A 19,584-nucleotide genomic window follows, 5' to 3' on the forward strand; every position below is an offset into this window, starting at 1 on the left:
GTTTCAGCCGGGCGGAGAGAAGTGCACTTTAAAGAATTCCTACTCGATATAATAGGTAATTACATTTTTTTCTTTATGATTTTTTATTTTAGTAAAGCCCTGAACAAATTTGTTCCGTATGTATTTTAATATTTTAAGAGCTCATTTTGATTAATGGTTAATGGTTCTCTGATCAATTTAAAAACTGACTTTGTAGGAAGCTAAATATAAAATACAATAAATTAAATGATTAATGGTTTTGATAGACTTCCAAATGCTGATGATTTTGCTGAAGAAAATCTTCTATTTTGTTTACTAAAATCTTTAAGATTTATTTTACTAAAATAATATGTTATAAAATATTTTTCTTTTCCATTTTAGAAATGGTATTTTATTTAATACTACAATAACAAAGTATAATTATTTTAAGCATTCCATTGTATTTTTTTTTTTATTAGTTCTTAAGGGTAATTTTACTTATAATTTTAATTAAATTTATTTTTACAGAATTCACAATTTTTATCCAGTTGGTTTTATTTTCTTTTTAATTCTTTAAGTAAATTTATAATTCTATTGAATAATTTTATTGGTTGGATATTTTTATTAAATCAAAATTTTTATTTTTTCCAGTGACTTTAATTACCAATTTCTTTCTCTGTTGGGGGAGACTCTTTAAGCTGTTTGCGAAGCGAGCCCATCGAGCAGTAGTCGATCAGCTGGCGGCGATGAGCGAACCTCAACAACCGATTCCCCATCCAGTGATGCAATTGGCTCCTCCACAGCCTGCTGTAGCTGCAGCTCCTCCTCCGATTGTTCAGCAGGTGGTGGCGCCCACACAAAACATACCCCTGCCCACGGCTCATCAGCAATCGCAGTTGCCAGCTCCTGTGCCGGCTCCCTCTGTTCCCTTGATTACCCCAGGAGCGCTCTCCTATTCCGCTGCATCTGCTCAAGCGGTGCCAGCCACTCCAGCCTCTGCCTCCATCAAACCACTGAAACCAGAGCCAGTGCGTCCTGTGCAGCAGCAACTGGATGAGTGGACCAACAGGTACGCCGAGTATCTCACCCGCCACAAGACCAACTTGGCGGCCATCAGTCTGCGTCCGCGGGGATTGACCAACCGGTCCAACTACTGCTACATCAACTCGATCCTGCAGGCGCTGCTTGGCTGCTCGCCGTTCTACAACCTGCTGCGCTCCATTCCCAAGCAGGCGGCTGTCCTGAGTGAGGTGAAAACGCCCACAGTGAATGCCATGTAAGTTGGGAATCTAGGATCATTTAATTATAAGAAGCCCCACAGGCAAGTCAACAGACTCTTCGGCATTAAAAGCAAGCCGGCGTCTGTGTTACGCTCGTGGAAGATTAAATGCCACCAGCTCCGTCTACGTTCTTTGGTTTCCTCCGTTTTGGAGGTGATTGCTGAGCGTTGGAGCTGGTGCACGTGCTCCGTTTTTAAGCAGGGGGATTGCTTTTCCATGTATTTTCCATGCCAAAGCGGGCACAAACATTTTTTCTTAAAATTGTTAGTTTTTACCATGTTATTATTGAGCAACATTTCCAGTTATAATTTTAAATCCCTATTTTTACTTTTACTTTACTACCTATAAAATAAAAAAAATTCCCATTAGATCTTTATTCTTAAGCAAAATTTCATATTATATTTTAAGACCGTTTTTACTACCCATAAAATATAGAAATCCCTATTAGTTCTTTATTCTTAAGCCAAATTTCATATTGTAATTCTAAATACCTGTTTTTACTACCTATAAAATATAGAAATCCCTTTTATATCTCTATTTTTACTACCTAATGGATTAATATATATATTCTAATATTAAATCTATATTATTCCTCCCTTTAGGATGTCCTTTATGACCAACTTTTCATCGCTGCCCAGCGGTCTACGCCTGCGTCTGAACAACCTGAACAAGGGTTCCCAAAGCAAGGGCAAGGATGAGTTTGTTGGCTCCGATTTGCAGTGCGACATGGCCTTTGAGCCCACAGAGATCTACAAGCTGTGGAACGACAGTCGTGAGGAGCATGTGGAAGGTCGCCAGGAAGATGCCGAGGAATTCCTGGGCTATGTGCTTAATAAGCTGAATGATGAGATGCTGGAGGTGAGTACTTATAAATAATAAAATTAAATGGTTACTCATTTTTGGTTTCTACATTTGTTACAGGTCATTAAACTGATTGACAAACCCACACCGCAGCAAAATGGCCAGGAGCCCGCGGAGCCAGAGGATGGCGGCGATGTCTGGCAGGTAAGTTAGTTGCTTATTAAAAGCATGATGCAATTTCTGTTAATTGCTTGTTTTCCCCACCCAGATGATTTGCAACAATCGCAACAAGGGCAGTGTCACTCGCCAAACTGACTTTGGACGCACTCCCGTCAGCGATATCTTCCGGGGAGAACTGCGTTCCCGACTGCAACGCGAGGGAGAACACTCCACGGATGTGATTCAGCCCTTCTTTACCCTTCAATTGAACATCGAAGTGAGTGATTCGGGAAATTAAATAACTAGTTTTTAAAAGGAAGTGATTTTACCTATATAAAGTTTCATATTTTTGAGTTCTCTTAAGACTGTTAATACTAAACAGCTACTTTTGCCTTCGTCATTATGTTTATGGGCATTAAATCACTCAAAGCACAACCACAGACAAGTCAACAGACACTTCGGCACCATTAGCCAGCCGGCGTCTGTGTTACGTTCGTGGAAGATGAAATGCCATTGGCCTCGCCCACATTTGGCGATTGTCCCCGTTCTGGCGACAGTCACCAGTCGTTGTGGCTGATGCACGTGCTCCGTTTTGTACTAGAGAATATTTTATTTCATAGATTTTCTCTTTAAAAGTGGGCACAAACAATTATAAATATTATTAAATATTAATTCAATTAATATAATTATTTAAATAATTTTTTCCTTACAGAAAGCTGCCTCTGTGAAGGAAGCTCTAGAGATCCTGGTGGGTCGCGATCAGCTGGAGGGCGTCACCGGCAGCAAGACCAAACAGGAGGTGGTGGCCTGGCAGCAGATGACGCTGGAAAAACTGCCCGTCGTCCTGATATTGCATTTAAAGTACTTTGACTACCGCTCAGATGGCTGCACAAAGATCTTGAAGAAGGTGGAGTTCCCCGTGGAACTGAAGATCGATGCCAGTATGTTTTTATAAATTACTTTAAATAGTATATCTATTAATAAATTTTGTATTTTTGCTACAGAAATCCTCGGCTCGAAGAAGACGTCGCAGAAGCAGCGCGCCTATCGCCTGTTTGCTGTGGTCTATCACGATGGCAAGGAGGCCTCCAAGGGCCATTACATCACGGACGTTTTCCACTCGGGCTACAGCAGCTGGCTGCGCTACGACGACAGCTCGGTGAAGCCGGTCAGCGAGAAGCACGTCCTCCAGCCGCACACCCCACGGGTGCCTTACCTTCTCTACTACCGCCGCTCGGACACCTTGCCACCGCAGCAGCAGCAGCAATCCCAGCAGCAGACCGCCAATGGAGGAGGAGCAGTGGTGGGCAGCAGCTCCTCGTCATCGAATGCCGGGGACAGCAACAAGTGAAGCAGGAGGCGCTTGTAAAAATAGATCAGATCTTTAAGTGTTAGCGATATATACGTGCGTGTGAGCGAAAGTGCGAGAGTGCGAGTTTGGTTTTATATGCAACATACATATACAAATTAACAATTAGATATATTCGAGCGGTATATATTTAAGCCCAAAGTCCAAAGCGCATGTCCGTGTGTTAGAAAAGCCGTGCGATTGTGTGAGAAAGTAAATTAGCTCTAAGCTAGCCTAGAATTAAGATCGAGCAGAAGCATAAGCAGCAACAAACAAACAAACAAACTCGTTGGAACGAAAAAACATTGTACAAAGAGTGGAAGAAGGGGCTCTGTAAACTAAACAGCGAGTAAATTATCATATAACCTAGTGCTAAATCTACAAAATCCCCCCCATTTATATATCTGTGGCACAAAAAGCTCTCGTAGTGAGTGTTAGGAATGCCTCCTCTTCTCGATATGTTATGACAAACGCTTAGAGCTGTAAATATACACAAATATCCATATATTGTAGTTGATGATCATGCAGCATGCATTTAAACAAACCAACAACCCAGCAACAATATATCGAATGCTTTGAATATGCTTTAAAGAAATATACATTACATTTAGAACCAAGGTCTCTTCGACACAAAGAGTAGATACACAGGCAGTGGTGGTCACAGTAATAGCCGCAAAAATCTCAACAAAATCTGCAAGCCAAATTGAGTTACTTTGAATTAAGGTCTCGAAGACCAAAAATCAGGTAGAATCTTCCTTTAATAAGCTATTTTTTGCTCAGGTCGATCAACCGACAATATGTTACATAAAATAAAGAATAAAATCCTTAGGGCTATTACTTCGACCACCAGTGTGCATTGCATTATTTCGTACATGTTTTATAAGCAGCTAATTAAGTTTAAAGCGCGTTCATTTTGTAATTTATTTTATATGTTGTTTAGTTTTACACGCAATCAGCTAGGCAGGCAGATTCATATTATGCATATATATACGGAACTTGTTATTCATAGTTAGTGAAACTTTTTTGGATTCGTTGTTTGCCTTCATGATATTCGAGTTCTTCATAACTTACCTTTTTCCTAGGCCTAGAGCATTTAGTTTGTACATCATGTTAGAGAATTGTGTTGGGATCGTAACGAAGCGAAGCGATTGATTTGAAAGGGAAAAATAATTATGTGTAATCGGGTCAGAACTAAAACTAATCAATCATACTAGTTGATAGCTATCTAACAAACGTATACACCCATATATATTTTCTTAAGCTATATAAAAACGCATATATATTATTTATAGATATCGTGCCAATGTTAAAACATCTAAAAATTTGCAAAAAAAAAAAAGAAAAGAAGGAATTTGTATAAGGAAAGCTAATAACTTGTCAATGCTTTGTATAGTCAGCGGCTAAACAAGAAAGGAATATATATATACGATTAATTAACTAAGAATAACTTATCTAATCATCTATTTGGGGACTAAACTTTTCCGACTCTAGAAAAAGAAAACAAAATTCATTGCATACTTTTAGACAGCCGTGCTTTGACTTTTATGAGTTTGAAAATTTTAGAAATCTCCATTGATCATTGATATGCGAGCTGAACCCACAGCAAAAGTACTCGTTCTCAAATGGATTGCAATCCTGCAGTCCACTTGAGTACCAGGACTTCAGTGGTGAGGGGACAGGCCGAAAAATCTGGAAATATTCTTAAGCTAATCGTATACTAGAGGAATGCATTGACATATATGACGTATATATTATGAATAGGACACAAAAGCGAAACCATAAATATAAATATAAATCTACATATATATATTTTGATGTTATACAAATATGAACTAATTGTAAGCCAAATTATAGGAAAACATTTTTATAGAAACTTGTACGCGTCTGCGTTTTGCTAGTTACAAATAGGTTCCTAAAACTATACGAAAAAAGCAAAAAAAAAAATATATAATACTTGATACAACCACAAAACGTAACGAAATGTTGAAGCAAAGGAATATTGAAAAACAATAATATTAATACTGATATAATGTAGTTTAAAGCCAAGCTAAAATCATAAACAGTAAACAATTAAACTGAAAACAAACAAACATACAATACATATAAATTTATAAATCCAATTTATACAAAAACCAAGCAAAGCAAAGCAAAGAAGAATGAAAAGATTGAAACAAGTTGAATTACCATTAACATATATTTTTGCAAGCGAAATTAGAATGTCAAACATAAACGAAGGAAACAACATGTAGGATTAACAATACAACTAAAGACGTAAATTGTAACATTATCGCTTATATGCAAATATTATTTTTTTTCTGTCATAATTGTTATATAATTTATGGAATACTCCAAAAAAAGAATTGTTTATTCTTATTTTAAAACTAATTTACCAATTACATACCAGCACTTATTGTTATTGTCCAAACCGAAGAGTGTGTTTTAAAGCTATTTAGAAAACAACGGAATCGAAAACTGAAACTGAATTTATTTCATATGTAATTGTGTATGTAACCATGTAACTTTTATTTTTTGTAAGCCTCTAACTGCCTGAAATGGTCTTAAAACGCACTGTTCCTATGTCCTATTTTTTGTATAACCAAACACACGATTTTTCTCTGTATCTTTTGATAATTTTTGTATCCTTTTGACATTTTGTTGTCCCCCGATTTATGTATGTTTTAGTTTCTAAGTAGTTTCTAAGGCTGTGTAACTAACTAAAAATAAGTACTAACACATTTTTGCGTATGGCCAGGCGATGGGAGAGGGATCATTATTAGCCCCCGATTGTTGTAACTCATTTTGCCGGACAATTTTTGTTTATTTCGCCACCCGTTTCCCTACTTTTTGAGGCCTCTGGCCAGAGGCTCCTCCGATAAACAGAAATTGGCAAGTGCACTTACTAAACGTATAACGAGGATTAGCGTGTAATCGGGGTGGAAATGGGAAATCGGAATAATAGAGCAGCTCTATAAATACGTTTAGCCAGCAGACAAACTAATATTAAACAACGTTTTGTAACCAAGTTTTCTAAGGCCACGGTTGAGATGGCATGGATTCGAAATGCAATGGCCAAAAAAGCGAAAAAGAATATAACAAGACACTAGATGTTTAACAATGCGAAATGATTAACAAACAACACACACAAACTGAAGCGAAATAATTAGTCCACATTTAGTCTAAAGAAACCATGCTAAAGTAAATCTACAAATTAAAACGAATTCAGTTGTACTAAGTAAATATAACAAACGGATAATATTGTACCATGGAAAGCTAAAACATAAACAAGCGAAATGAAATGAAACATTATCTAGCAATAAAATAAAACGAGTGATTTCATTGCCACAAAAGCAAAGCGGATCGGTTTGGATCGATGGATTTGGATTCAATTGGATTACAGTGGGCGAGAGGCGCTAATTTATACCAGAGTGGGTCAAGAGGAGGCTTCAAAAACCGGTTGTCCCCAAAAATAGCTGGAGATGCGATGCTCTGGATAATCTTCGTTCAAGAAAAGGGAAAGGGAAATCATTCGGCGGCTAGTCAGTCCATGATTGTCATCGGTTTTGGACCAGCGTAAGTGTTGTTTTGATTTCCTATTGTTGACTTTTTGAAAGATTTGCTGAAATATTCAACGGACGACCCGAGAGCGAAGACGAACGCACCACGTGTGAGTCATTACAAATGCCAATCACAAGCCAAACTCGAAAACTTGTTTCAGCCGGGCGGAGAGAAGTGCACTTTAAAGAATTCCTACTCGATATAATAGGTAATTACATTTTTTTCTTTATGATTTTTTATTTTAGTAAAGCCCTGAACAAATTTGTTCCGTATGTATTTTAATATTTTAAGAGCTCATTTTGATTAATGGTTAATGGTTCTCTGATCAATTTAAAAACTGACTTTGTAGGAAGCTAAATATAAAATACAATAAATTAAATGATTAATGGTTTTGATAGACTTCCAAATGCTGATGATTTTGCTGAAGAAAATCTTCTATTTTGTTTACTAAAATCTTTAAGATTTATTTTACTAAAATAATATGTTATAAAATATTTTTCTTTTCCATTTTAGAAATGGTATTTTATTTAATACTACAATAACAAAGTATAATTATTTTAAGCCTTCCATTGTATTTTTTTTTTATTAGTTCTTAAGGGTAATTTTACTTATAATTTTAATTAAATTTATTTTTACAGAATTCACAATTTTTATCCAGTTGGTTTTATTTTCTTTTTAATTCTTTAAGTAAATTTATAATTCTATTGAATAATTTTATTGGTTGGATATTTTTATTAAATCAAAATTTTTATTTTTTCCAGTGACTTTAATTACCAATTTCTTTCTCTGTTGGGGGAGACTCTTTAAGCTGTTTGCGAAGCGAGCCCATCGAGCAGTAGTCGATCAGCTGGCGGCGATGAGCGACACCGCGAAATGCATTCGCTGTGCCCCCGGCACATTTTGTAAGAGCTGCTCCACTCCAGAGAATCGCCAAATGCCAGCTGGTGCTGGTTAGTTGCTGTGTCGCCATGTATCGCAATGTACTCTGCCTGGCACTGGGCCTCATCATCGGCATTCGGCTGACGGATTTCTTCGAGTACTTGCAGCTCTCCGAAACGCATTTTGGGAGCACAGCGATAACGCAGCTCGAGGATGAGGCCACTCCCCAGCTGCCGACGGAGGAGGAGCTGGCCCGTTGGCTACACAACGAGACACGCGTGCTCTGCATGGTGCTGACCATGCCGAAGAATCACCCAACGAGGGTGAAAAGGATTAAGGAGACGTGGGGCAAGCGCTGCAACAAGCTGGTCTTCATCAGCAGCCAGGAGGATCGGGAATTGGGCGCCATCGATGTGGGTGTGCCCGAGGATCGGAATAATCTGTACCCCAAGATGAGGAAGGCCCTGGAGTATGTGTATCAGAATTATGCAGAGGATTACGACTGGTTCTTCAAGGCAGACGATGATACGTTAGTGTTATTAATATTATTTTATTATTTTATATTAAATTCCCGTCTATTTTAGCTTTGTGATAATGGAAAACCTGCGCTTCATGCTCTATCCGTATGATCCCGAGGCAGCTCTCTACTTTGGTCACAGATTCCGGACCACCTATCCGCAGGGCTACATGTCCGGAGGAGCTGGCTACGTGATGAGTCGGGATGCACTGCGTCGTTTGAATCTCTTTGCCTTCAATAACAGTCAATTCTGTCCATTGAACAACCAGTCGGAGGATAGACAGCTTGGCTTCTGTCTGCAGAATGTGGGCGTGGTGGCTGGAGACTCAAGAGATGAGGAAGGTCGGGAGAGATTTCTGCCCTTGTCCCTCAAAGCTATGCTTCCCAAATTTCCCACCGAAAACTGGCTAATCAAACTGACCTTTTACGAGCCAGTAAGTACGAAGAAATATTAATGATTTATGTGCAGTATATTAATATTTATATTCTTTTCAGACTAATGAAACTGGCTCGACCTCGGGGATTAGCTTTCACTATGTCAAGAATCACGAGTTTGATATGTACGAGTTTCTGCTCTATCGACTGCACGTTTTTGGAACTCCTTTGTCACAGAGATCACTGCCACCCAGATTAGATCCCAAACAATTGCAGAACCAGCTTTATCACTGGTCACAACAAAACAGCACTAATCCCAACGCCTGGCTAAATCAAAATTAATAGATTCCTGTACAACATCAGGAGATGTTTAAGACTCATTATAGAAGTATGCTTAGTCTTATAGAAATAGTTTTAGAATTTCATACAAAATATTACCCATTTTTATTTTATTTTGCATTTATCGCTTTTGCTATTTTTGTTTTCATTTTTCATTATTAGCTTGTTGCTTTCTAAACATTTTTTAAGTTCATAAATAACTATTAATTGTTAACCAAATAAAGAAAGGTATGGTTGATTTTAAAGCTGGAGTTTTAAGTACCGAAAAATATATGCAGAGTAAAACTTTTATAAAGAAATATGAATTATTGCTAGAAAAAAGTAATGGACTCTCTAATATGATTATAATGAATTCGGTTTGCCAATCAGACACAGCATGGGATCTCCCCATTTACTTACAGCTATATCAGTTTAAAATGATCCTGGTTATGGTTCGGAATACTCTCTTCTTAGTATTAGGCATCATGTTGGGCGTTCGACTCACGGATATCATAGGCTACCTGAAGCTGTGGCGAGATAACGATTTGCGTTCGAGTGAAAAGGCGGCGCTGCTCAAGTATCCAGTGGCCACGGAGGAGCACCTGGCCATCTGGCTTAAAAGGGAAGTGCGAATTCTCTGCCTGGTGCTCACCATGCCATCTTCGCACAGCACAAAGGCTGCCCGGGTGAATCGCACTTGGGGAGCGCGCTGCAATAAGCTGATCTTCATGAGCACCGAAACAGATCCGCACCTCAACATTCTCAAGATGAACATATCCGAATCGCGCAAGAATCTGTATGCCAAAGTTCGCTTGGGAATGGCCCATGTGCACAAGCATTACCTAAATGAGTACGACTGGTTTCTGAAGGCTGATGATGACACGTAAGTGGATTGATTACGATTTTATAAAATGATATGTAATGATTATACCCTTGCAGTTACATTGTGATGGAAAATCTGCGTCTGTTTCTGTATCCCTACGATCCTGAGTCGTCTGTGTACTTTGGCTGTCGCTTTAAAGCCTGGTTTTCCCACGGCTACATGTCCGGTGGCGGTGGCTATGTGCTCAGCAGGGATGCCCTTCGTCGTCTTAACTTGTTCGCCTTGAACAGCACCACCACCTGCAAATTGAACGGGGGTAATAAACCAAAAATACCATTCGATATATTCCAAAATGCAACACTAAAATACTTCAGATTCCGAGGACCTTCAGATCGGCCATTGCCTTCAGGACGTGGGTGTTATTGCGGGCGATACGCGGGACTTTCAAGGACACCATCGCTTTCTGCCAATCAGTCCGTATAAAGTAATCCCTTTCATCGACATCGGTTCTTGGACGGATACTTACTTCTTTCACAAACCAAATGTGAGATTTCCTTTTCAGTATTTATGTTCCTATATTGTTATTAATGTATTTTTCTTTTTAGAGAAGCGACTGCTGCTCTCCTTCGGCCATATCATTTCACTATGTAAAAGACATCGAGTTTGAGTTTTTCGAATTCTTTCTGTACCATTTGAGAGTCTTTGGAGTGCACAGGGTGCAAAGAGCTCTGCCATCGCGTTTGGGTTTCCATCAGATGAACGAAAGACTGCAACATTGGGCCCAGCAAGTCACCGACAACAAGTGATAACCACAGATAATCCAGTCAATAAACCCGTGAATACGCAACAACTTATAAACAATAAATGGTTAGAATTAAAGAATTAAATACTAATATATTTTGTATCTTTATGTTTAGTAATATTCCTATTACTAAGAAATACTTACTAAATGTATCAGTAGAATATTTTATAAATTTGTTGAAAATACAATCTGGACCACTCTAAAATATTTTTGTAACCATCTCGTCTCTCTCGTCTATATTAAGAACCGGAAAATTAATTTTCCTCGCTTCTCAAGAGCTTTTAAAGCTGTCTTCCGAAGTCATTTTAATGGCGCTCCTCCAATGATTCGCGATGCACTGGGTCTGGTACTGGGCCTAATAATAGGCATCCAGTTGACGGAGTACTGGAATTATAATAACTTTATGCAAACGGCTATTTGGGAAAGAAGAAATCCGAAAGCAGATAATCCAGCTAAGAGACTCTTCAATCAAACACGAATCCTTTGCATGGTTTTAATAGATCCCTTGGATCATGTAAAAAAGGAGGCCAAGATTAAATCTACTTGGGGCAGGCGATGCAATAAGCTTATTTTTTGGAAGGACAGCAAAGAGGATAATAATACTTTCGCTGCTGTTCGACATGGATTTAAAAATATTTTTAGGAACTATTTCAACGGACACGATTGGTTTCTTCGGGCTGATACAGATACGTAAGTTAATTAAATATCTTAGAAATATTAAAACTTTAAGATAAAATAAATAATAAAGTTAAAATAATTAATTCTTCAATCATCTCACTGCAGCTTTGTGATAATGGAGAACTTACGACGCTTTCTCTACCGATACGATCCAGAATCATCGATATATTTTGGTCACCGCCTGAAATCGGATTTCGCCCAAGGCTATATGTCGGGGGAAGCTGGCTATGTTCTTAGCAGAGGAGCCCTACGTCGCTTAAATCTATTCGCCTTTAAAGACTTCAACATATGTGGGAATGACTTGAACTCTAACTTAGAATCTGAGGATCGGGAGATGGGCCTCTGTCTGAAAAATGTTGGAGTGATTGCAGGAGAGTCGCGCGATGGCATGGGTCAGGAGCGCTTTCTTTCACTAATGCCCCAATGGATTGGACCCGGATTGGATGGATGGAAACAGTACTCAGAATCGCTGTACTTCAAAGCAACGGTAAGATCGTTTTCATTTTACATCTTCTAGTTTTAGAATAATATACTTTTAAATTAAATTATAGTCCCAACAATTTAAATATATTTTTATTCTATCTAAAATGCTTTATCTGTACTTAAAGTTAATTAGATAAAAATGTTCCCTTGCTGAAAATCAAAAGATAGTGTTTTTAAAATAGAATTTTGAATTAATACACACAAAAAAAAGCACGTCGCCGTAAAATCGATAAGTCCAGGTAATTTTCTGGTTATTCCTACTCATATCGTTTTTACCTGAAATATTCATAAAATTTACATTAAATAATATCATTTTGCCGAATTCTCTCTCTCGGAGATTCTCTAACTTCGAAAAAGAGCGCAACAATCAATATGGCGAGCAAAATGACATGAGTGGAAGCGAGAAAGACGTATTCGAAATTCGAACTGACGTACTTCGAAAGCATGTTTTCTCGCTCGCACTAGTATATGTTTTGGTCGACCATATCACATTTACCTGGCTTCATATCAAGTTAAAAATGATCTTAAAAAAGGTCAAATTGACCTACGATTCATATCGATTTTTTTTTGGGTGTACCAGCATTAACTGTAATTGAATAAAAGTTCTCCACGTCTAAGTAGAATGAAATATGTTGCTATTCCACAAAAAATCTTGTTCACTTTTTCTTAAATTTTTGGGTACACAATATTTTTTATATAATAAAAAATGACTGTTTTAATTAAAAATTCATTTATTTTTTTTTAATTTCTATCATTTGTTAATTCAGTATTTAATAAATATTTCTTGCATTTCAGACCCGCGTCTGCTGCTCCAGTTCTCTGATCACCTTTCGTCCGGCGGGCAGTGCGAGTGCCTTCGACCTCTGGGAGTTCCTCCTGCATCGCGTAAGTGTTTTTGGCTACCCGATGAGGCCACTGAAGCTGCCGCCCCGTCTCAACTTCCGGGAGATGCATGCCCAGCTGCGCTATTGGTCCCAGGTCGTGTCCGATAACCATGGCTGACTGGCTCGACTTAATGTAATTGCTACACCTTGATAAATAAACCAGATGAAGATTTATTCCCGGCAATAAGGCAGACAATAGTTCGTCTTAGCCTGTCCTCCGAAGTTGCTTTGGCCATTTGTCAAAGGCCTTCGTTCAGGCTGCTCCAGAAGCACAGAATCCTGTGAAAAAAGTAACCCTGCGCTTTAAAGCACAATTTATCAAAAGGGACGCGTGCCCTTTTTCCGCGGGGGGTTTAGTGGAGAGAGCGAATTGAGGGAATCGAGAACCGGAAAATCGAGTGAAACGTGCCAAACACGTGAAAAATACCTGGGGATCATTGCATTGTTATTTATGAGCAACGAAATGAGCTCTCGAAGGGGAGTTAAAACCGGACTGACGGCACGCGAGTTCAGAATTTTCGTTGGATAAGGATAAACGAGTTTCGGTGTTTTTGGCCAGGCAGCTGGAACTCCTATATCCTATATCCCCGGGTGTGCAGCTATCTAAGCCAGGGGTAAAACCTTTGGAACGTGCCCAACCCAGTTTCGGTATCTCGAAATTTTCGACCCCAGTTGCGCCTGCGCTGTTTGCTTTGTTTCCCCTAATAGTAAAATAGAGGGAGCTTTCTTTATGCAGCTCCTATGCCTTTTTTACATATCCTCATACATATATGCTAATGCAGCGACACACGTGTCCTGGTTAACGGGCCGTAAAACGGGACTCCCGACAGATTTCTGGGTTGTAACTCCCTATCAGTGATTGCGATAAAGGTTCGGCAGCCACGACAGCTGCTGACTTTTCCAGCCAAACAGGATGTTAGGGGTGGGGGAAAAGTCATTGGACCTTTGTTTAGAATTTGCATTTGATTTTCTATTTGTTCGATTGTTTAACTTTGAAAAAAATAGTTACACAACCTATTTTGCATTTACTTAATTAGATTATCAAAATGTCATTATAATCTTTCTTAGAGGTCTCTAGTTTCTAAAAATATTTTAAAAATAAATAAAAATTGTAAATCAATTTCTTCTATCAAAATAAAAAATATAATATCTAATGGCAATTTTGTCACTTTTAACACTTTTTAAAGTATTTAGTTTCATATAATATTGCAGTTACAAAATATATAATAGGAAAATAAAATTATTTAAAACCGTTTCTTGTTTTATAAAGCATTTAAAAAATTCTGTCTTCTTCAAATGTTTCTTATTTCCTGATAAAATTTTTTGTTTCACTTTATTAATAAATTTATTTTATATTTATTTAATTTTGTATCTTATATCCTTAATTTATACATTAACCCATTAATTTAAATGCCCAAAATCCTTCCAAAAATCTTTATTGACACCTTTTTTTTCCTTTTGTATTCCTTAAACCATTAGTTTTATTTCAAAAATCCCTTGCAGCAATCTTTATTGACACCTTGAGTCATTTCCGAGCATTAACCCCAAGAACAATACCCTATAAGCTGTGGTTTCGTCTGACTTCTCGTGGGGAACTCCTTGGTAACCAGCCCAGACACACCTTTCTTCCTCAATAAAACTCATTTACCTTCATTAACCCCTTGAGGTGAACCTGAACCCATTACCTACCCAAATGGTCCCTCAACACCTATTTTTTTGTGAGTAATTCCTCGTTCTTCCCCTCTAATTAGTTGAATTCCTCGACTTTGACTTGAGTCAAAAATGCCACGCCCTACGAAATGCTCACATACCAATAGGGAGAAACTGAGAATGTGAGAAATGGCATTGAGACAGAGAAAAGGAGACAAAAAGGGAGGGAGAAGGACTTCCCTCGGCGACCGAATGTCTGAGACGGAACAGTTTACACATTTCAACAATGTCTTATAATCAATTTAATGGCTTCTCCTCGAGGGAAGCCCACAGACAGACGGAGGAAAAAGGTAAACAAGGAGGGAAAAAGGACGAGAAAAGAAGTCCTGGCACAAGGGGCGTTTCAATTTGTAGCCTAAAGTGAAACCTACAATTGGCACTTGGCTGGCAAAAGGAATTGCCCCTTTTATGGGCTCGTTCTGGTTTCCTCGCCTCCATATCTCAATTAAGTGAGGGAATGAATGAATGAAACGACCCTAAAAGGCGCCGGCGATAAGAAAGCTGATCCCGAAGGTTCCTTTTTCTGAATGGTATGGAATAAATGCCAGCACACAGAGGGGTAAAGTGAGGACTGCAAAGACGTCGACGGGGGTAATAATAATTTCCAGTGGTGACTCAACAATGTCTTGAACGTGTTGCTTTGCTTCTTCCGGCCGAGAGGAGGAATGCTTCTTATAAGAAAAACCCAATGAGCAACCCCTAAAAAATTATCCACTGACTTCTCTCGCCCCTTTTGCTTTTTTTGCTTTTTTGACGCGTGCCAAAAAGGGAAGGGGAAAGGAATAAGACCTTAAGACATACCTGTAGCTAAAAGGACCTCTAGTTTCGCAGCTCTGACTCATATTGGCATGTCATGAAACGGAAGTGCATTTCACATATGTATATGTAAAAAAATATTGAAATTTATAGAAGAGAAAACTAAAAAGGACACGTGCAGGACTCGCATGCAAAAGAGGAAGTGGCAGCGAAGCGTTAAATTGAAGCATGCCAAATCAATTAAAAACGAAATATATTTTCTTCGTCCTGTCGACGAATTGTTTTTTAGTTTTTACACACTTTCCATGGCAACACTGGCTTTTCCGCTTTTCCAACAGCATCAGGATTTTTGCAGCTGCCGCCAATCAAACATGCAAGATAGAAAATATAAACCGAAAAAAACTTTTGTTCAAATACCTTTACACATGATTTATCAAGCACTGCAAAAAGGGGGTTTATGGGTATAGAGAATATTTTTTTTTTGCAGCTGCCTTTCAGCCCAACTCCCCTTACAATTCCGATAACCAAACATGCGATCGCCCCTGGCCAACAAAAATACTTATGCTCGGTCGAACTAAAACCAACCCCCTATAACCGAAATCACCCTAAATCTCCCTATCCTCCCAGTTTTATTTTCTTTTTGGGGTGGCTTCGCCCTGCATCTCTATTTATGTGGATTCTACTGTTCTACAGATTCGCTCTCTGAAAAGTTTTGATAATTTCCAAATTATACAGCAAATCTGTTAGAGTTTCCTGCTCAATTGGAATTTTCTCCTTTGTTTCTTTTTTCAGTCAGCAAAGAGGAGGAGTTTCCCGGCCAATCGTAATTACCATGCATGTAACATTCCTGCAGGACTCTTTTCGAGTGGAACTAATGTCGGCTGGACCGGATATGCGATCGGGTGAAGGTAACTAACTAACTAATTATCCACTCACATCTGTCCATGTACATGGCCGGCTGTTTATTTTCCTCCCAAAATCCAAGGGATACTGCACTTGACCGAAAGGGAGTCCTTCAAGAGTTGCCTTGGAGATCTCAGCTGAAGATTGTCAATACTTTTTAGCTTTGATGTGTTCATTGGACAGTTTTATTTTTCTCTTTGTTATACTTTCTTTAATCAGAATATATTCAGGTTGAATACATTTTTTAAGAATATAAGGTCTAACAATAAACTAAGTCGATCTATTTGTTCCAAAAAACTTTGGAACTTTTACTTGACGATTTATAAATTGTTCTTTATTATAATTTTATTTTTATTTATTGTAACTATTTATTTTACTTATTGTAAATATTTATTTTATTTATTTTCAGAATTTAATTGGATAACTTAAAAATTCTTTCGATATTTTTATTGCTCATCAGTTTGGCGGTAAGTAGGGGAGAGTGGGGGAATTTCGTCAGCATTTTTTCAAAGCTATTTTTTGTCCATCTTGAGACACGTTATCATATTTCTATTTTTATTGTTGAATGCGGTTAGCACCAAGCTTTAAAATGTGACATTCCCCTATTTTTTTAATTAGCTTGGTGATTTATAAAAAAATAAAATGTAAAACCAATATACTGGGGCAATCTCACCACACAGGGGGGTAAAATCACCACACAACTGGGGAAATTTCGTCACCTGAAAAATGTAGGGAGTTTAACGCCTGAAAATATACTACACAGATCAAGCGTACCATTTTTGTTGACGTCCTATATTTGTTGCTGCTGCTGGTAGTCTGTTCGTTAGCCAGCTCGTCAAATATAAAAATATGTATTTAAAATAGGTGCGAATTTACCCTTAGCGTAGGGTGGCGAAATTTCCCCAGACCGTACTTTTTTAGAAATAATTATTTTTCTTGCGAAATTAGGCGCGAAGTTAAAAATCACTGACGCAGAAATGCACATTATAGCACTGTGTATTATATAAAAAATCGTGTATCTTATTCCTTTTGAATTGTGGCATACAGAAAAAATTTCGTCGAGAACTAAATGTAGCTTTTGAACTGTTAAAACACATTTAATATTATAGCTTAATTATCTTGGCCTTCTGTGCAAAACAAATGCATTGGTTGTGTCTGGCCGTCTTGAAGGACTAAAACAAAAAAATTATATATTTTTACGACTTATGGATTCCGAGATATTGCAGGTGACGAAATTGCCCCTGTGACGAAATTCCCCCACTCTCCCCTACATTTGTATACGTTACTTTACAATCTACTTTTATGATATGAGTCAATCCTGGTTTTATTTCTCTGTAAATGACATCATTATTTTTCTTTTATTTGCAAACTTTTTCTTTGACAATTGTAGAATTATGTAGAATTTCGGGTTTTCCTTATCTGCAATGTCACTTTTTTGCTTATTCATAAGTCGGATATGCTCCATAAAAAGCTGTCCCACCTGACCGAATTTCGCCAGGTGAGACTAACACGATTTATTGACTGTGAAGTCGTCTGCCTTGAATAGTTGAAATAACTTGTTTGGTATTTGTGTCTTTCCCCCGTCTTATCTCAAGTACGTGTACGAGAATCGCTGTCATATTTAAATCTTTTTTGGATTTACTTAAACTAAACAGAAGCTGTTTTTACATGCAAATTAGATTGCTTTGTTTTGATAGATTTTTTTCAGTATTTCAGAGAAATGAATGAATTTTTTGTTCGTCGATCTCTATTTGATCTATTTGATTGTATTCCTTTGTTTTATTTATTGTAATATTTTGGTTTTGTTGGGTCATTAATAAATGTATTTAAATTTAACTATCATATATTTTTTAACATAATGTTTTATGATCTGGAATTATTATATATCTAAAGATCATTTGTTTCTCTGAACCCTTTGAACATCTTTGTGGTCTAAAATTAAGCGTGATGCCTGCTTAGCAAACCCGAATGACTAAGGGTTGTAAATAGATTCCCTTTATCTTGTCAGATCTTCTTATTTTCCACCTGTGTGGACCACGTCAGATATTGTAAAGCAAACTGTCTCCGATAAGAGGAGTGTCCACTGTAGAAGCTAAGCCACAAACAGAAAGTCAGATAACAAAATTCACATTTTGCTATAAAAGCGGAGAGTAATTCAGAATAGTCTACTAGTTCTAGAAGATCAGATCATATCGGATCAGGATGCGTTTCATCGGCTGTGCTTTTTTGGCTTTCACTTGCCTGGCGGCTTTTCCAAGTGCCACGCCTGTTTTATTGGCTCCAATTCGTCCTTATAATGGAACAGTAACTCCTCCAAGCAATTTTGCCTTGGAACTAAGGGCAGTGATACGTTCGGTGCCCAAGGACAAGATAGAGAAGCTAATTCAGACCTATCTGCTGAATGACATCGAATTCCAAGGTCTCATCAGGGCAGTGAATTCTTTGCCTGCCTATCGACTCTATCGACAGTTTATCAACCAACCCGAAGTGCGACAACTGCAGCAATGGATCACCCAACAGTTGATCTTATCGGGTGGTTCCCCCAAGATTTTCGAATACCTGGAACTGGAGATCAAGATCTTTAATAAGTATCCCTACTGGTCGCAGATTGTGAATGGAATCCGCGGTTTCCAAACGGAGTTTGTGCAGATCTACCCAGTGCAACTCATTCGAACTCTCTTGGAACCCAGTGCCAGCCAAACCAGTCCTCTTTTATCCGAACTTTGGCGTCGTCTGGTGGCCTTGCGTCCAGTTTACGAAAGGGTTTTGGCCACTCCCCCCGGCAAGGTCATCGCAGCTGAACTTCAACGACTGGGCGTGGATGTGGGTGGCTTGGATGCCCTTATTCGTTACCAATTCGGCTGGAGCAACGTCACTGTGGGCAACTCATTTCCCAACTACGATTACGCGGATTACTTATACTAGAAATCTGATATGGAACTGGATACGGAAAATGGACAGCAAGAGATCGAAGTTTATGGATCTACTATAATTACCTTTCAAGTATTACGAAAGGAATTTCCGAAAATTGAAGTTAAAATACAATATTCAGTTTAATAAGTGTGAAAATTCTGGTCTAGTGCATATATATTTATTCTTAAACCGATTTAAAATACATATACATATGGAAGAACATTAAACAAATATTGTTTTACTTATTTAGTAGTTTATGACGATCTTAAAAATGCCGAAAATAAATTATAGTAATAAAAACGCATTGTTATAAAATTATTAAAATATTAAAAATTTCATTATAAATTTCGAAAACAACTAAAATAATTTAAAACCATTGATAGAACTCCTTAAAAAGAATTTTAAAAATTCCGAAAAATATCTAATACAAGAATATCCCATT

The 19,584-nt window shown here is 37.9% G+C and overlaps 5 protein-coding genes across 6 annotated transcripts; all 5 read left to right on the plus strand.

Moving 5' to 3' along the window:
• The first annotated feature begins 689 nt into the window (after positions 1–689).
• Positions 690–6,898, plus strand: LOC138912907 (ubiquitin carboxyl-terminal hydrolase 10-like). The gene is made up of 6 exons (XM_070214663.1): positions 690–1,234; positions 1,841–2,096; positions 2,160–2,243; positions 2,308–2,475; positions 2,911–3,139; positions 3,203–6,898. Exons 1-6 carry the CDS (start codon positions 705–707, stop codon positions 3,547–3,549), a joined length of 1,614 nt encoding a protein of 537 aa, XP_070070764.1. The 5' UTR covers positions 690–704; the 3' UTR covers positions 3,550–6,898.
• A 1,006-nt stretch (positions 6,899–7,904) lies between these two features.
• LOC108055359 (glycoprotein-N-acetylgalactosamine 3-beta-galactosyltransferase 1) lies at positions 7,905–9,291 on the plus strand. The gene is made up of 3 exons (XM_044394574.2): positions 7,905–8,509; positions 8,565–8,931; positions 8,993–9,291. The coding sequence occupies exons 1-3, from the start codon at positions 8,070–8,072 to the stop codon at positions 9,212–9,214; spliced, it is 1,029 nt and encodes a 342-aa protein (XP_044250509.2). The 5' UTR covers positions 7,905–8,069; the 3' UTR covers positions 9,215–9,291.
• A 246-nt stretch (positions 9,292–9,537) lies between these two features.
• On the plus strand, positions 9,538–11,022 carry LOC108055358 (glycoprotein-N-acetylgalactosamine 3-beta-galactosyltransferase 1). Its single transcript, XM_017138668.3, has 4 exons — positions 9,538–10,073; positions 10,130–10,329; positions 10,388–10,557; positions 10,619–11,022. The coding sequence occupies exons 1-4, from the start codon at positions 9,550–9,552 to the stop codon at positions 10,817–10,819; spliced, it is 1,095 nt and encodes a 364-aa protein (XP_016994157.3). The 5' UTR covers positions 9,538–9,549; the 3' UTR covers positions 10,820–11,022.
• Positions 11,023–11,119: 97 nt separating this feature from the next.
• Positions 11,120–16,247, plus strand: LOC108055347 (glycoprotein-N-acetylgalactosamine 3-beta-galactosyltransferase 1-like). 2 transcript variants are annotated; one of them, XM_070214423.1, is made up of 4 exons: positions 11,120–11,505; positions 11,599–11,980; positions 12,772–12,861; positions 16,119–16,247. In XM_070214423.1, exons 1-4 carry the CDS (start codon positions 11,138–11,140, stop codon positions 16,230–16,232), a joined length of 954 nt encoding a protein of 317 aa, XP_070070524.1. In that variant the 5' UTR covers positions 11,120–11,137; the 3' UTR covers positions 16,233–16,247. The 2 variants fall into 2 exon arrangements, with proteins under 2 accessions (XP_070070524.1, XP_016994147.3); XM_017138658.3 differs by lacking the exon at positions 16,119–16,247 and having other exon boundaries at positions 11,121–11,505; positions 12,772–13,060.
• Positions 16,248–18,390: 2,143 nt separating this feature from the next.
• On the plus strand, positions 18,391–19,367 carry mat (materazzi). The gene has a single exon (XM_017138662.3). The coding sequence runs from the start codon at positions 18,432–18,434 to the stop codon at positions 19,152–19,154; it is 723 nt and encodes a 240-aa protein (XP_016994151.3). The 5' UTR covers positions 18,391–18,431; the 3' UTR covers positions 19,155–19,367.
• Positions 19,368–19,584: the final 217 nt, after the last annotated feature.

Source organism: Drosophila takahashii, chromosome 3L, assembly GCF_030179915.1.
Source record: "Drosophila takahashii strain IR98-3 E-12201 chromosome 3L, DtakHiC1v2, whole genome shotgun sequence".
NCBI classification, from domain to species: Eukaryota; Metazoa; Arthropoda; class Insecta; order Diptera; family Drosophilidae; genus Drosophila; species Drosophila takahashii.

Coding starts and splice junctions, on each gene's coding strand:
- LOC108055358 (XM_017138668.3), top strand. CDS start 9,550: ATGATTATAATGAATTCGGTTTGCCAATCAGACACAGCATGGGATCTC. Junction 10,074..10,129: donor CTGAAGGCTGATGATGACAC/GTAAGTGGATTG, acceptor ATACCCTTGCAG/TTACATTGTGATGGAAAATC. Junction 10,558..10,618: donor ACTTCTTTCACAAACCAAAT/GTGAGATTTCCT, acceptor TTTTCTTTTTAG/AGAAGCGACTGCTGCTCTCC.
- mat (XM_017138662.3), top strand. CDS start 18,432: ATGCGTTTCATCGGCTGTGCTTTTTTGGCTTTCACTTGCCTGGCGGCT.
- LOC108055347 (XM_017138658.3), top strand. CDS start 11,138: ATGATTCGCGATGCACTGGGTCTGGTACTGGGCCTAATAATAGGCATC. Junction 11,506..11,598: donor CTTCGGGCTGATACAGATAC/GTAAGTTAATTA, acceptor ATCTCACTGCAG/CTTTGTGATAATGGAGAACT. Junction 11,981..12,771: donor CGCTGTACTTCAAAGCAACG/GTAAGATCGTTT, acceptor CTTGCATTTCAG/ACCCGCGTCTGCTGCTCCAG.
- LOC108055359 (XM_044394574.2), top strand. CDS start 8,070: ATGTATCGCAATGTACTCTGCCTGGCACTGGGCCTCATCATCGGCATT. Junction 8,510..8,564: donor TTCAAGGCAGACGATGATAC/GTTAGTGTTATT, acceptor CGTCTATTTTAG/CTTTGTGATAATGGAAAACC. Junction 8,932..8,992: donor AACTGACCTTTTACGAGCCA/GTAAGTACGAAG, acceptor TATTCTTTTCAG/ACTAATGAAACTGGCTCGAC.
- LOC138912907 (XM_070214663.1), top strand. CDS start 705: ATGAGCGAACCTCAACAACCGATTCCCCATCCAGTGATGCAATTGGCT. Junction 2,097..2,159: donor TGAATGATGAGATGCTGGAG/GTGAGTACTTAT, acceptor CATTTGTTACAG/GTCATTAAACTGATTGACAA. Junction 2,244..2,307: donor ATGGCGGCGATGTCTGGCAG/GTAAGTTAGTTG, acceptor TTCCCCACCCAG/ATGATTTGCAACAATCGCAA.